Source organism: Poecilia reticulata, chromosome 3 (genome assembly GCF_904066995.2).
Source record: "Poecilia reticulata chromosome 3, P_reticulata-male-v2, whole genome shotgun sequence".
Lineage (NCBI taxonomy): Eukaryota > Metazoa > Chordata > Actinopteri > Cyprinodontiformes > Poeciliidae > Poecilia > Poecilia reticulata.
The window spans coordinates 20,375,453-20,391,942 of record NC_088832.1 but is presented as its reverse complement, the minus strand read 5'-3'; the positions used below and the strand labels follow the sequence as shown (position 1 = coordinate 20,391,942).

Genomic DNA, 16,490 nt, shown 5'->3' with positions numbered 1-16,490 from the left:
AAAGTCAGAATTCTGAGATTAAAGTCACAATTCTGAGAAAGAAAAGTCAGAATTCTGAGGAAAAAAAGTCAGAATCCTGAGATTAAAGTCACAATTCTCAGAAAGAAAAGTCAGAATTCGGAGAAAAAAAAGTCAGAATTCTGAGATTAAAGTCACAATTCTGAGAAAGAAAAGTCAGAATTCTGAGGAAAAAAAGTCAGAATTCTGAGATTAAAGTCACAATTCTGAGAAAGAAAAGTCAGAATTCTGAGGAAAAAAAGTCAGAATCCTGAGATTAAAGTCACAATTCTCAGAAAGAAAAGTCAGAATTCTGACTTTAATTTTTTTTTCCCAGTGGCCCTAATCCTCTTCCGTAGTCTTTTGTACACAAATGGAAACTGGAAAAAAAATACAAAAAATTGTCTGGATACAGATCAAATAATATTTATATAAGTGTAGTTTGGCTCCTATACATCAAAGTGCAAACGTGCAACGTGTTTCTTTACTAAAGGACAGTTTCATGTCAGATTCTCTTCTAGTGCTGCACCCAAATGCCAATTCACTCTCATGTGAATTTTCTCTGAATTTAGAAATGAACGCTCTCTTTCAAATAATTTTCACTCCTCCTGAGATGCTACAGCTGCAGCTGATAATGACAGAACATTTTGCTCTCTAGGGAAAATGTTTCCAAGGAAATTCCTCTCTCACCTATAACTAATTGCTGTTCATCTTTTGGTAAAAAAAAAAAAAAAAAAAGAAAGAAAGATAATGAAAATATTTCCATGTACTAAAAACAATTTTCCCTGACAGCTGTTTATTTAAATAGTAGGGCAAGCCTTTTGAGTCGTTTTGCATTTTTTTCTTTAATCAGACTGAATGAAAGTGAATCACTTTGTGTTCATACCTGGAACTAGTTCACTAAGCTCTCTTTCAGTGGGATATTTTTAAAGGAGTTAAGCAAATTGTAATTTAAAATCATTTATACATGCATCACTTTGGATGCTGCTCTTTTATTTTACATGCACAGTTGTGCTGTATCTTTGATACATTATCAAAAACCTAAATCAAATAATTCAGTGATTACTAAATTAAATGTGTAGATCAGTTTGAAGTAAGATCCCAGTTATCACTGGTTTCTAAGCTCATCTCTCCAGCTGCAGGCTTCTGCAACAGCACCAGGCCGTCTCTCTTGTTAAAAAGCAAACTGCCACCTCTTCTTTATTTGAGAAAGTTGCAAAGCGTTGCACAATCTTTGAGAGGTGGGACTGGAGCAGGGACTATAACTCATCCAGCTTTAGCTGTCTCTCTCTCTCTTTCTCTCTCTCTCTGCATGATCCAGGAAAACTGGATCGGCTCCAGATGAGTATGTTGAAACAGGTTTGGACACACCCTCGGCTAACAACTCATTACTTATTTGCGTTTTGAATTAAAACTTTGAATGGACTGAATCTAGAAAGATGACGTCTGGATTTTATAAATCTCTGTTGTGGGAACAATGTTAATAAGTTTATATACTCGCCATGGGAATATTTTGGGAGCATTTTTTGTTATTTTTTGTGTCTTTGTGATCCTACAACGAATGACCTCAGTCAATTTTAAAAACAATACATGGGTCACAAGTTTGAACATTTTTGTGTATGTGTAAAAAGCTCAGCTTACACTAATGCTGCCAGAAAGTCTCTGCCACATTTTCTGCAAGATATTTGATCACTTTTCTTGATAAAAGAAGCCTTTGTATTGTAGTTTATTTTCACTTGGGTTCCTGAAGCTTGATGAAAGTCTGCTTCATTTATTCCAAAGTTAGTTTTATGTACGTTTAAATTAATTATCCAGTTATGTCCAAGTTTCAATCATATGTGGAAAAAGATGGCAGCCTGGCAGCCCCAAAGCATGATGTTCCCACCACCATGCTTTACAGTTCTGTTACTTTGTCTTAAATCCCACACTTACTGCAACATAATTTCTGCTCACTGAGGTCAAATTGCTAAATCTATGGAAGTTTGACAGTCTTAATTAGCAAAAAGGCATCCGACTTCTCCATGTGGGCAGCTACAAATTTCAGTCGAGCTTGAAGGTTTTATTTTTGTCCATCTCTGTTTGATCCTTGGGGATTAGATTTTATTTCATTTGCAGCTATCATGGCAAGTCCTGGGTTATTATCTAACATCTGGAGGTAAGAGTTTAGGGCAGCTGGCTTAAACCTGAACACAAAGGGGGTTTTCAGTAGGTTAATGATTTGAAAATATATAAAAAAGATTTTTAAATAAAGCAGAATTGCATTAAGCTTCTCGAATGGTATCAGCTTCAAACCTTTAGAAATGTAAGATTTATTCTCAAAACCAGATCCACACAGGAAACCAGCAAACTTAAATTAACTCTTATAGCTACAGTGCCAGAAACTTGATGGTGGCAATAAAAAAAACTTTCAAAAGGACATTTACACAAACATGAGAGGATCAAAAGTGTATGTATCATATCGGACCCTGTGTGTACAAATGTTTGTTTTTGAAATTCAGCATTTTTTATGTGATTCCTTTAATCCTGAAAAGACCTAATGTCTTAAAAGCAACAAAAAAAGACAAAAATGTATTTGATGCTGCATGAAGATGCATCACCAGATCTGTAGATTTGTTGTATTTTCCAAAGTTCCTCCTGCTCTCACAGCAGAGCCCCACAGGGCCAACCAAGCTGCTGTTTTTATCCAGCTGAAAACATAAAGTCTCATCCTTTAGGCGGTTAGTTCTGATTACACTTCTGCATTTCTTTTGCAGTGTTTAGAAACAAGCTATACAAAGGCCCCTCAACTCCTCAGAGAGGCTTTGCTGGACAATACAACTGGAAGTGTCTCTCTCTCTCTCTCTCTCTCTCTCTCAAGAAGTTTTCTTGTGTTGAAGGCGACTTTGGAAAAGTCGAAATAAGAGAAAAAAACGCCTGCAGCAGGCCAACCAACACACTTCCCGCCTCTAAAAGTAATTCTCCATATAGTTTTCACACCACAAAGAGTTAGAAAAAAACCCCAGTAAGATCCATTGATTTTCTTTTTTTATTTGAGTTCTTCTTCAGTGTTCAACTCTTCACCAGAAGGAAACTAAATATATTAAACAAGTGCATAGATTACCAATAAAAAAGACAGAAAAAGCCTATGACAGAGGATTGCATCATGTGATTTTGTTGTGTATAGCATTGAGCTCAGCCCGAATTTTCCTGAAGGTTGGTCTGTTTTTGGGGTCGTACTGCCAGCAGTTGTTCATGACCCTGGAGATCTCCATGGGGCAGCCGTGAGGAGCGGGCATCCGGTATCCTGCAACAAGATTCACCATCAGCTCTCCAAAGGATTATCTGAACTCCAGCGTTCATCCTCCGCAGGCCAAGAGACGTCTTTACCTTTCTCCACCTCGTCACGCGTCTGCTGGTTGTTCATGCTGGTGTAGGGCGTCATTCCCATGGAGAACGTCTCCCACAGCAAGATCCCAAAGCTCCACACGTCACTCTGAGTGGTATAGCGACCTGAGAGAGACAGCAGGGGGCAGCATTCGCAAAGGAAAAGGTGTTGCGTTCTTTTGACAGTTTGCAGTTTGCAAAGTGCAATAAGGGTGAAATTATTTTGGCCTACCGTAGTTCAGGGCCTCTGGAGCGGTCCATTTGACGGGGATTTGCCTCAGACCCCCCTCTGCAGAGTAGACCCCGTCATCTCGCTCGCGGGACATCCCAAAGTCGCTTATCTTCACCACGTTGCGTTCTGCAACAAGGCAATTTCTTGCTGCGAGGTCCCTAAAAAAAAGAAACAGATGTATTAGGGGAGAAAAACAGACAGAGAAAATCATGTTCTGCAGAAGAAACGGGAGGGAGAGAACCGACGATGCTGAAAAGGAAAGAGAAAACGTGTCTCTGGTGTTTTATGTGGGTTCATTTTGACATTCTGGGATGCAGGCTGAGCAGCCATTCTTCCAGAAACCTGCTCTGATCTGTTCCCACTGTGTGAACTGTACTCAGCCAGATATCAAAATCGCCGGCTCTTCCTCCTCCTCCTCCTCCTCCTCCTACTCTCCACAACTCCCACAGCTTCATGATGCTTCAATTCCTCAACCCACATCCACACTGCAAAAACTGAAATCTTAGTAAGATTAAATATCTTAAATTAAGGAGATTTTTCTTGTTTTCTTTCTGTCAAGATAATTTTTCTCACCAAGAGGGATTTATGTAAGAATATTTTTCTTATTTTAAGTGTTTTTGTACTTAATTATCTCAGTAAGATATAAAAGCTTAATGTTAAGAAAATATTACTTATTATGAGTAAATATGTGCTAGAATCTAGAATATCAATATTTACCAATCAAACTTCAAGTCTAGAACTTATTTTATACAAGTAAAAATTTCTTATTTCAAGCACAGAAAGCGAAATCACATACTTAATTAAATGTATTCAGATAATTAAAACAGACTATGTCCAAATGGAATCCTTTGTGTTATTGTCAATGAAAAATTAAAAAAAAACCATGAACTTATATTCTTGTATAAGTTGGCAGAGTGTACAGGAAATTATAATTTAATATTTAAACGATTGACATTTAACACAACAATTTCAGAAACAATATCAGTTTATATATCAAGATAATTCTTGGCATGTTTCCATCTGCTAAGGACCTTCTTAATTTGATCTTCTTGATGCAACCTCTTACTGACATGTCATGAAATTTCTATTGATGTGTGATTTGAAATGGCTGGTATTCCACACAATGAGATTAGAATCAACAATATTGATTAGCTCAATGTCATGATAAATATTTTAACTTTTGGTTTATATTTCAAATTCTTACTTTATAAGTTACTAATATTAGTTTGAACAATATTTTATTCATCATGTTTGTAACCCCTTTTATGACATCATACAATCCACATGGGAAAGCGCCCAAAATGTCAGTGAGATAGTATTAATGTTCGATACAACAGATTTTCTTTCCGATCCAATACCGAGTAAAATTTAAGGTGGTATTGGCAATACAGATCCCATACTTTGTGCAAAAGACAATTAATTTGTTTCTTAATTAAATAAAAAATAAATGTAATCCATATCTTGGCTTCATAAAAAGAACACAATGTACTCTGATGCACTCATTTTAAACTCAGAAGTACATTGAGAACAATCTCGTTTACTATAAGCCATTTTAATTCAGCAGAAATATACAAAACATATGAAAATGGAGTTGCAAACTAAAAAAAAGTAAATTAGTAAAGTAATAACCCTACTAAACACATCCTTGTTTAATTATTAAAACTACTACAAAATGACAGCTGAAATGGCTCCATGTCACTTTTTTAATAATCTGTCAACATGTTCATTTCTGAGTGAGTGAGCGTCAGCAGCACGCTGCGCTTGGGCATTACGTCCTTACACATTACATACTCACCAGGCGGAAGAAAAAGTAGTTCCCATTAACAACGTTTCATTTCGGCAAGATCTCAATAATTTAGTTACTTTCTAACTTGCTCTTGTTAATCTACATTATCTCAAATTACTAAAGTGTTGAAAGTATTGATCCTTGGATCTGACAATAGATTTTAAAGAATTAAGTTCTGGTATCGGAAGAATCGATATTTCAGTATCAATCCGCACATCACTAACGGCAACGCCAGAGATCATTTAACTGCCCTGATTAACCGTTAATTCAGTTGTAACAGCGTAACTAAGCTTTTATCTACTGTACTTTTATAAGATTTTCTTTTGGCAAATTCTCTAATCTCGGTTGGACATGAATGAAGATGGAGGACTTTTTTACGTGTATAGACCCTACAGCTGCTGTACTGAGAGGTAAGTTTAAAGTTGTCTGTCTTTCTAAGATAAGCTAACTGAAGCTAGTTAGCATGTCGTGATATGCCAATTTTCATCCGCGGTTAAAGAGCCGCTCTTGTGAATATGAGCTTTGAACAGTTATTAACCACAATAGCTGTGGCTTAAAAATATCGACACGAGTCTTGGTAGCTTCCGTTTTTTAACATAGCTAAGGTGGCTTCTCATTCGTAGCTTATGATTCGGGAAATGGTTAAAGAGCAATTCCGCCTAGTATTTCACTAACTGAGGGTGTTTGATGTGCTGTAATTAAAAAACTTAAATGCAATGAGTCTAAAAGCCTAGGTTAGATATTCCACACTGTTACCAGGATATTTTAAACACTATTTTTGATTTGTGAATTTAAGTAGTCCTAGTTTGATTTAATTAAAATAACTTTCTTGCCATCTTGAATTCATGTAATATTGTAATTGAGCACATGAACTAAAATAAGACTTGTTTTATTTTTCAAGTAAACCAAACTGTTGCCATGGTGAAGCCTATGCCAGACACATCTCCAATCACGTATTGCACCATCTACAAGAAACTTTGGGAATTGCAAGTGACGGCATCCTTCACATTCTTGAGGTAAGAAATTTATGATACTGATTCATCATTACACTGATTAGTCCCTAAAACGTGGTTTGTTTTGTGACTGTTTTTCTGTCTGTGCTCCAATTAGCAGATGACCCAACAACTTCAAACAAGACCACTTTTCAGCTCTGTGGTGATCGTGAAACCAACTTTCTACTGGCCATTGGAACCATGTCTGCCTGCCCTGATCTTCTGAAAGGAGGACATCATAGCTACTACACCTTTCAGCATCCGTGTGTGGGGCCACTCCTCTCTGTGCTGCTGACAGACGTCTTGAGAACGCCGTCTGTAACTGAGGCAAGACTTCCACATATAAAAGGCTATGGCTTATTGGAAGAAGTTCATTGCGGGGGAAGCTCCTATTGTTGACATCTAATCCCAAGATTTTTTTTTGCTTTGGACAATTTGGTTTGCTTGACTCTTAGTGCGGCAGATGTGTCAGATCGTCATTGTTCTGTCATTTTACAGGATTGTTTCAGAATCAGATGCCCATCCAGACTTTAAATTCTGACCAGTAGTCATGTTTTATTGTGTTTATGTGAAACTTAAACGTAATAAAGATGTTAAAAGTAATTGAACTTATGTCTTCATTTCAGCAAGCCAATAACATCTCTTGTTCCAGTATTCACAGGATCAATTTTTGGATGTTTGTCTTAGCATAAGAACCTTGAGTAAAGCTGTGACAAAATATATATTTTAATCCTATGCAACAATAAAAATAAACTAGATTTAGGTATACACTGCAAAAAGTCCCCTTTCAAAAACAAGAAAAAAAAAGTACAAAAATAGGGTATAATTTTCTTAAAATAAGAAAAATTATCTGCCAACAGAACAAGAAAATTTATCTTGTCAAGATTTTCCAAAACAAGAAAAAATATCTAACCAAGATAAACCTACAAATATCTTAAAATTAGTGTATTTGTACTTAAAACAAGCCAATTTTACTAATACAAATAGAATATATGAGATTTATTTTCTTAATACATAGAACATTTTTCTTAAAATAAGAAAATTTTACGCTATTTTAAGAAATTCAGTGTCAAGTAACATTTTCTTTACTTGAGATAATTTTTCTTAAAATAAGATAATATATCTTACTCGTATAAGTAAAATTGGCTTGTTTTAAGTAAAAATACACTAATTTTAAGATATTGTAGGTTTATCTTGGTAAGATATTTTTTCTTGTTTTAGAAAATCTTGACAAGATAAATTTTCTTGTTCTGTTGGCAGATAATTTTTCTTATTTTAAGAAAATTATACCCTATTTTTGTACTTTTTTTTCTTGTTTTTGAAAGGGGACTTTTTGCAGTGCACTGTTTAACTCTCCAGAATTTTCTTGTTTTCAGAAATTTTCTATTGAATTTATCTCTACTTTTCAGGGGGTTTTTTCAAACGAGCTACAAGGACATTTCAAGTCTGAATAAAGAACCTGTTAAATCTGTGCGCAGTCAAACTAGAGATAATGGGACTTTTCTCAATTAGCTCACAAATGAGAACAAACACATTCTGCTAACAGAATAAAATAACATCTTTCCTGGAATGAAGATGCAGAGCCGCTCCTAACATCATTGTGAAAAAGCCTTTCTCTGCAGGAAGTCTGATTACCTTTCAAGAGGAAAGTTGGGGAAATTCTGCATGTTTTTGTTCATATTTATATAAAATAAAGCAAACAGTTCCAAAAGAACAGATATGTTTGCAATAAAAAATAAACTTTTCTGAAAGGCAGTGAGAATTGTGATGCTGGAAAGAAAAATAAATGTGTGGAAAAACATATCAAATCATGGATGCTGCAGAGGGTAAAATGCATCCTCTCCTCTATGCTAGATGCAAATAATGTTTCTAATTCAATAAATTGTCTACATTCTTAAAATGCTTTTTAAAATACCAAAAATAAAAGTTTATGATTGTGAAGAAAACAGACTCTTCAGATGCAGAGATAAATAATCACAATTGTAAAAATAGAAACTCTCAGAAAACAAAGATATGTTAAATTAACATAACTGCAAAACAAGGCTGCTTGTTTTGCAGTCTGATACAGTTATAAGTTACCACGGACTCCTGAAATGTCATGCATATTTAATTTTTATCTCCAAATGAGTAAAATAGTTGCATCATTCCTGCCTTTTTCAATCCGCAGCATCACATTGATTTAGCAGCATTAGTGAGACCCGATGTTGCTCTTAAAGCTCTGAAGAAAACCTAATCAGGTCAGGACTTGGAGTTCCCTGAAAATTACAGAGAAAAATTATATTATAATTTTCATTTTCTTCTCCTTCTTTGATCACTTCTGCTCTATTTTTGGGTGAACAATAAAAAAATTGGTGCAAATTGTTCCCATCTGCTGAATCTGGTCGACACGTTGGCTTTGGCATCTATTATAGGCTCAATCTGTCTCCTGAATCAAGTGCAGGAATAAAATGGCGAGAGCAAAACAATAGCAAAAAACTTTGAATATTATGAAAATTAGTGACATATTGAGTTGACTGCATTTAAACATTTGCAGGTTTGTTTCTTACTACTTTTGCTGACATATTTAAAGTCGTCTCTTCCTGTTTGAATAATTCAAGTTTTACTTTAAGATCTTGACTGTTTACATTAAGTTTCCTTGAACAATTCTGTCTTTTCAGTTTAATCCAATGCAGAACTGAATGCTTGTGTCATTAAATTATGCTTACGGCAATGAGTCACAGATGAGTTCTCACATTTTGTTTGAGGAAATTCCTTTATTCCTGTTTTTAAAACTGTCATGACAACACATGGGGAAGTGTTGTGAGGAAAGTTAACAGTTTGATGATGTCTGTGTGCTAATTTAAGGGCTTATATGTCAGTCCACATCAGAGGAGCTTGAGCTGCTCTTGTTCTCTGGAATATTTCCAACACTCAACATTAACATAAAGGTTATGGGTGAAAATTATAAAACAATTAACTTTTATTTCTCTCACGTTCTGCTTTTGGTGTTTCTGTGCTCAAATTGGGAAACCCGGATCTACAGTGAGAGAAATCCTGTTGGTTGAAAGGCCACTCAGCAGGAAGTCTTTCTAAAACGCAAATGCATTGAGCAACGAAGATCTTAATTTCTGTAGACATGCTGTGTAATCTGAAAAAATAAACATTTTAATTGTTTGGACAGCTTTATCTTCGTTACATTTGCGAGGCTGAAAACATCATCCCAAGTATTAAGAGTCGGGTTGGCAGCATCATGTTATGGGAGTGTTTTACTGCAGGAGGGACTGGTGCACTTTACAAAAGATGGCTCCATGGAGGAAGAACATTAAATTGAAAAAGTGAAGCAATATCTCAAAATATCAGCCGCAAAGTTACTGTTTAAGAACACATGGATTTTCTAAACGAATAACGACTTTAAGCATAGACGAAATCTTGTTACAAATCGTCTAAAGGAAACAAAATCAATGTTTTGGAGTTGATGTCCTGATCTCAGTGCTATGGAAATCTAAAGAGTTAAACTTTTTTTCTCGTGAGTCCACAGAATATTTTCCTAAAAGTCCTGGGAATCATCAAGATGTTTTCTGAGACGAGCTGTAATGACCTTGAGGTTTTTGTTTTGAAACTCTGTCATTCAGGCCATTTCTGCCTCTTTCCTTTGGTGAAGACATGAACTCTGACATGAACTTTGACCTAAACTAGGGCAAGTGAGACCTTCAGTTCTTTGGATGCTGTTTTGGGATTTTTTTGTGATCTCTTGGATGAGTCGTCACTGTGCTCTTAACTTCTGTTGGCCAGCCGATCCTGGAAAGTTCACCACTGTTCCATGTTTTTGCCATTTGTGGATAATGGCTCTCACTGTGGTTCGTATTGTGCAAAAGTTTTAGAAATTACTTTCCAGACTGATAGTTCTCAATTACTTTCTTTTACTTGCTCCTAATTTTTTGGTGATCTAGGCATGATGTCTAGCTTTTGAGAGTGTACTTCACTTTTTCAGGCAGTCTTCACTGAGAGCAGTGGTGCAGATGTGGCTAGAGACAGAAATAAACCATTACAACTTTTGGATGATTCTTTCCCTAATAATAAACACCTTCATTTAAAAAACTGCATTTTGTGTTTACTTGTGTTGTTTTTGATGCTCTGAAACACTCAAAGTGCAAAAAGAAATCACAAAGGGAACAAACATTTTTTTTCCAGCACTCTGTAGCTGGAGCACAGGAGGCCGTTGCTCTGGATCACCCCACTCTAACCTTCCCTGCAGCAGCAGCGCCGACTCATTTCCTCTGCAGTGGCTGAGTTTCTCTGAGTGTGACAGCTTTGCTGTTCAAGCTCAACTATCCATTCCTGACATTCCGGTTGGTATCAGCTCAAAAACGGCCGCTCTTGCACGTTATAGATTCACAAAAGGAATCAGCTAAACAAAAAGGGAAAGAAAAAAAACTGCACTGGAGGGATGATGGCTGGAGCAGAGACTAAGCGAAATCCCTGGTTCAGACACTTCTGTGTGCATGTTGTCGGATGAAAGCTGCAGTGGGAAACCACTGCTGTGAAGCACTGAGTGAGGTCAAGGATGGTTTCAGGGTGCTGGGCTGCAGGAAAACCCATCTCTGTAAAATCAATGGAACATGCAATAAACATGGACAACGCTCCATTCCTAAAGTTTCACACTAAGCCTTCAGCAGCTCTAACCCACACACTCAGACTGAGCAAGAACCAGTTGGCAGAGAAGAAAAAGACGAATGATGACCTGGAGACGACTGGCAGCACTCCAAAGGTTAAAAGCTTCACCTCAGTGACTTTGCAGGAGGTCCCCTCAAACAAGGAATGAAAGCAGTTAAAATGGCCAAAATCCATTCTACTGAAAAGGTTACAGAGGTCACATGAATGCCTCCAAGATGTGATGCCTTTAAAATTTCAACCTTTTTATTATTCTAAATAATAAAATTCTGAAATTTTTTGTTTTTGCAGACGCATTCAGCACCCCACAACTCTTTTACATGGATGCAGTTTTTTCTGTTTGAATGCATGTTAGTTGTTACGGTTGATTATACGTTCCTTAAGCTTTGTGAGTCGTGTGAAATATTAGTTTTGCCTTTCATTTATTGGAACGACATTTCCTTTTGGCTAAATGAAGATCTTGCCTTAATCTTTCATCATCAGCGCTACTTTTGTAAGAAAACTAAACTAATTAACAGCCTTGCTTTAAAAGTTTCACAAGTTTTTCCTAGTTGGAAAAAAGTGTGAAAATAAAACTCTGTACAAAGACACAAGAAGGATTTTTTGGTGATTTATTTTATCAGTAAAACACATCGCCACCAACCTGTGGATGCACTTCTTACTCTCCAGGTACTCCATTCCTGCTGCTACATTTTCCGTCATTTTGACCAACATCTTAGGCGTCAAACTGTGACCCTCAGTCCGCAGGAAGGAGAGGAAATCCCCGCCTGGAAACGTTTAAAACAGAGTGAATGATGCAGCTGAGTGGATGGAGCTAAAGATGGAGATGGTGTTCACCTGAAACGAGCTCCATGATGATGTAGATGGGCTGTTTCTGTGTGCAGACGCCGATCAGCTTTACGATGTTCGGATGGTTGTACTGCTTCAGGATCCTGCAGGATACAAGGACGTCTCAGAGACTTTGCTGCTGATTGATCTGTGTGTGCGCGTGTGTGTGCGTGTGGGCGTGCGTGTGTGTGTGTGTGTGTTTGGAGACACACTGACCTGGCCTCCATCAGGAACTTGCTCTTATGCTCTGGAGCCAGATTCTCTTTGCAGGACTTCACAGCTACAGGAGTGTTATCAGAGCGTAAACGGCCACTGTACACCTCTCCAAAGTTGCCCTGCAGAGACATTTTTAAACATTTATGAAGCTCCTTCAAGATTTGTTTCATTCTATCACAGACTTCTGACACCGTGTTTCCTTTAACCATATAATTCCACAATTTGACATGTCAAAAATAAATTGACTTAATTTTGAGGTGGTTATTTGTTTGTTTACCATATTGAAATTTGTGTATTTTGTAAAACTGCAATGAAAATGTTTTTTTCCTCATCACACGAATCACGTGATCAACCACTAGACGTTGCCACTGGTGAGGATGATGGTCCAGCATGATTTTAAGGACTTATTGCTTGAACAAACTAATTCACATGTGATTTTATTTGCGTTTCTTACTTAATAGAAACACTGCAATTGTGAAATTGTGCTTTTTCAACATTAGTGGAATATTGCCAAGGTTTTGAGCACATTTGTTGTCCTAACACAGATATAGTCTTCATTTATTGCAATTGCATCTTGTTCTGTGTATCTTTGTGTTCTTGGTGAGTTTTTGGGTTATTCTGTAGTTTGTGCAGAAAATTTAAACTATTTAATTATCACATCTCAGAGTTTTGGACTAAAGAAATGGTATTTTGCAAAATTGTGCAGCATCTTAGCTGTCGTTCAGCCTTAATACTGAAAGAGTCAAACGTTTCTAATCTTTAATGCCATGTATGAAGTCATTACAAAAAGTGGGAAGTTGTGTGGAATAAAAAAAAATAAAACCTAGTGTTGATATAGAGCTTAGCAAGACATGTGTTGCATCACCTCCTCTAATAACAGCACTTTATTTTTGGTGATTTAATGAGACTAAATTATGTTGCTTTAAAAGGAAAATTGATCTTAATTTTGTCTAATGACTGTGTTCAGCTGAGAAACAGCATTAAAATCCAAAAGTTGCATCTCAGACTCTAAAGGCCTTTTACAGTATCCTATTTTAAAAATCAAAACTATCTTAAACATGAGTTAATTCAGAAAAAGACTGAACAAGTTTGGATTGTTTGAAATGAAAGGGCTGAAAGAAGAAACTGACAGCATGTTGCAAAGTCGCATGAATCCCAAGGCTTCTGGAAAAATGCAATAAGAAAAGATTAGACTACAGTAGAAATATTTGGTCCTAATGCACTGCAGCATCTTTTGCAGAAAGCAAACACAACACAAATTTTCTTCTCACAGAACATGAGCGCTCTGCAACCCAGACCAGATCTAAACAAGACTGATATGTGGTGAGACCTTCAGTGAGCTTTGCACATATAAATGTCTGAGAACTTCAGCAATATCGAGAAAAAAAAGAGGCTTAAATGACTAATTCAAGCTATTTTGACTAAATCTGATCTTGGTTGAGATTTTTTTCCCATGACTTCAACTATATGAATGTAATAAGGTATTAATAGTTCAGATCCTAACACGATATCCTGCACTGATTTCTATCCATGTCCTGATAAGAAGCTCTTCCTTTCTCTCTTCAGCCCTGAGGACGCAGCAGCCCTGATTTCCCAAAGGAATCTAAAACTTAACAGCAGATTAAATGAAACCAAAGAAAGGCTGTGTCGTTTAAGGATCTTAAATTACTTTTTCCTCCTTCATGAGGATTTAAATTGGGCTTGCAACTGAGCAGATGCAGTAAGTGTTCTTGACCTGCTGCAGAGATTTTCATGTTTTACTCTCCATACTCGCAGTTAAAATCAGTTTTTAATATCCCTCCTTACAACCCCCCACTGGTTTTGCCTTACATCAATACATCCATCAATATTTGCTATCTAACACAAACAGTGCAATGAAAATTTTACTTTTAGATTACAAAACAGCTTGAAGGTTTAGTGTTTCACAGATGAGTTAACTTTTCTCCAGGCTTTCAGTGTTGTACATTTTATACCCAGCAGTGTTGCCGACCTGTAGCCAGCAAACATAATCAAGTGGGACCGTTGAGGTGTTTCCCCCCGAAGCAGTTTAAATTTAAGCAAAAGCAGTCAACATCAACAGTCTTCCTGCTGTGCAGAAATTAACTCCCAAGTGACGCTGAAATTAAAAAGAACTTTCTAGAGACAGAAAGCTCAGAAATCTGAGCTGAAGCAGCAGAAACACCAAAACAGGCATCATTAAGAGGAACACTTCAGAGGAAAACCACAGAGGGGCAGCTGTGTCACAGCTAAACTTGAAAATGTAGGTAAAATTTTTTTACATCACTTTTTTACTTGAAAACAATGTTGAAGTAAAGATTTCTCTCACATCACTTCAGTGTTTCTGCCAGTAGATGTGAGACTTACTCACCTTTCCAATGAGGGGGCCCAAGATAATGTCGTCGTGTTCAAGCACCCATTTATCCTGCAGGGGTTGGAAACCAAAGGAGAGGCTGTGTTACTCTGTGACAGCAGCAGGTTACAAAGCGGAATGGGGATTGTTTGGGAAGAAATTTAATAGGGGCGGAAGTTAAGATTTTTATATGTCAAGCTTTGGACCTTAAAGGTGACCTACTATGCTTCCTTGAACAGGTTAGGATAGGTCTTTTGCACAAAATCATTCTTAGATTATGACATTTCATTCTGCTCAATTCTGCCTATTTTCAGCTCCTTTCAGAATGAGCTGTTTTAGGGTCTCCTGTCACTTTAAATGCAAATAAGCTGCTGCTGGCCACGCCTCCTAACTCAACGTTTACACTCACACATGAACATTTTCTGCAAACAGATGAATTATACAAAGGTACATCTTTGAAAAGCAGGAGTAGAGCCTCCTACTCAACCAACAATTATGCAGTTGCAATTGTGCAACGCACACATCGGTAAAGCCAGTTGACCAAATTTGCTGGAGCCCCTCTTGGGTTACTAGGTAACTGTGGAACGGCTGCCAATAAGTTTTTGACACGGTTCATTTTAAAGACACCAAAAAACAAACAATATTGCCCAAAAAAACAGCTGGGTGGTTTTTAAGCACTTGGGCTGTTTTCAGAAGAATAGAGACCCAAATGGAAATATAAAAACCTGCAAACCTAATCTTAGATAGACAGATTTCTTATCATCTGCCAAAATCAGTCTGAACATATTTTGCACTTGGATAATAAAACTACTGGATTCATCGATTTAATTGAAGTAACAACCCTCTGAAGCTTGAGCGGTGAGAAAGCAACATAGTTCGTGTTGCAGCTCGGACAGATAACCAGAGCGGATCGCCACAAACCAGACCACATAGATAACATCAGGTGATAATTATGAGCATAAAGTGTATTAGATAAGCAAAGTTATGAAAATAATGTGAGTCACGGTTTTACTTTTAGTATTGGTTTCTTCAGGATGGCCTCTGATTTTTTGGTGACAGGTAGACGAGACGACTGCAGGTGATTGATAAGCTTTGGGATGCTGTGGAAACCTTCTCCATCCAGACGGTACAAATTCTACTGACACACATGGAAACAAGTTCAGAAGAAACCTTACTGACATAAAGAGAAACACTCTATGAAAATGCTGTTTTTAATTGTTATATTAGCTGAACTGATGTGTTCTTGTATACAGTTGGTGTTGAATTAGCAGGATAAATACCCAAGCTGGGGAAAACTACATAGTTGCTAAAATGCTTGCATAGTTTTTATTTACATTAAAAAATGAAAAAAAAAACATCTTTTCCAAAACTTTTGAAGATATAAAAAACTGTATTCTTAAAAAAAAATAGAATGCAATATTAATTGAGGATGGAGTGATGCAAGAAAGTGAAATGCGAGCTGCGCTCTTAGAAAGGTTTACTTACATCCGTGTACTGAATGAGGAAGTGCTTGCACAATCCTTCCCACTGCACAGAGATGACATACACCTGCTTTTCCTGACTCTTCCTCACCAGAAAGTCTCCCTCGTTCTGGAGCAGCTGCTGCACCTCCAGCCGAGGAATGGCTCCGTGGTACCAGTCCTGCTGAGACAGGGGCCGGTCCACTTCCTGGACTTGGTGAACCTGGAAGCAGGAGGAGGAGGAAGACAGGAAGATGGGATCTTTACTGGTGCTGGCAGGAGTCTTAGGAAAATAAAAAGAGACAGAGGAGGTGCAGAGATCTGGGAGAGATTATTTGAAGACACTTCAGTCGAGACGCTATAAAACTTAAAAGTCTGAGCACTCCACCGTCCGTGCATGCCTGTCGGGCTCCAGAGTGATGTGACATAAAGAAGGAGCGGCTCACTCAGAAATTACATTTTCCACTTCAGGTGCAGCATTTTAAATATCACAGCATTTTCCCCATTTGAACTTTCCGCCCCCGTCGGTGTGTTTCTCAGCATTTTAAACGTAAACTTGCTGATTGTGGAATAGAGCTGAATTTGGGTCGAGCAGAACTTTGAAAGCAGTTGACCT

The 16,490-nt window shown here is 37.3% G+C and overlaps 1 protein-coding gene and 1 long non-coding RNA gene across 2 annotated transcripts in view; one reads left to right on the top strand and one right to left on the bottom strand.

Annotated features, from left to right (window-relative positions):
* Positions 1-2,999: 2,999 nt before the first annotated feature.
* Positions 3,000-16,490, bottom strand: part of fes (FES proto-oncogene, tyrosine kinase) — a 33,355-nt gene continuing 19,864 nt past the window's right edge. Inside the window, exons 10-18 of the mRNA XM_008405442.3 lie at positions 15,900-16,097; positions 15,427-15,549; positions 14,433-14,486; positions 12,065-12,183; positions 11,858-11,952; positions 11,664-11,787; positions 3,593-3,750; positions 3,364-3,486; positions 3,000-3,280 (exon numbers count right to left, since the gene is read on the bottom strand). Coding sequence (XP_008403664.2) covers positions 3,138-3,280; positions 3,364-3,486; positions 3,593-3,750; positions 11,664-11,787; positions 11,858-11,952; positions 12,065-12,183; positions 14,433-14,486; positions 15,427-15,549; positions 15,900-16,097 — 1,137 coding nt within the window. The 3' untranslated portion in view covers positions 3,000-3,137. The remainder of the gene's footprint in view (positions 3,281-3,363; positions 3,487-3,592; positions 3,751-11,663; positions 11,788-11,857; positions 11,953-12,064; positions 12,184-14,432; positions 14,487-15,426; positions 15,550-15,899; positions 16,098-16,490) is intronic.
* Positions 4,078-6,973, top strand: LOC145551105 (uncharacterized). Its single transcript, XR_014086914.1, has 3 exons — positions 4,078-5,788; positions 6,280-6,394; positions 6,489-6,973. It is a non-coding gene; the product is annotated as an uncharacterized LOC145551105 (long non-coding RNA).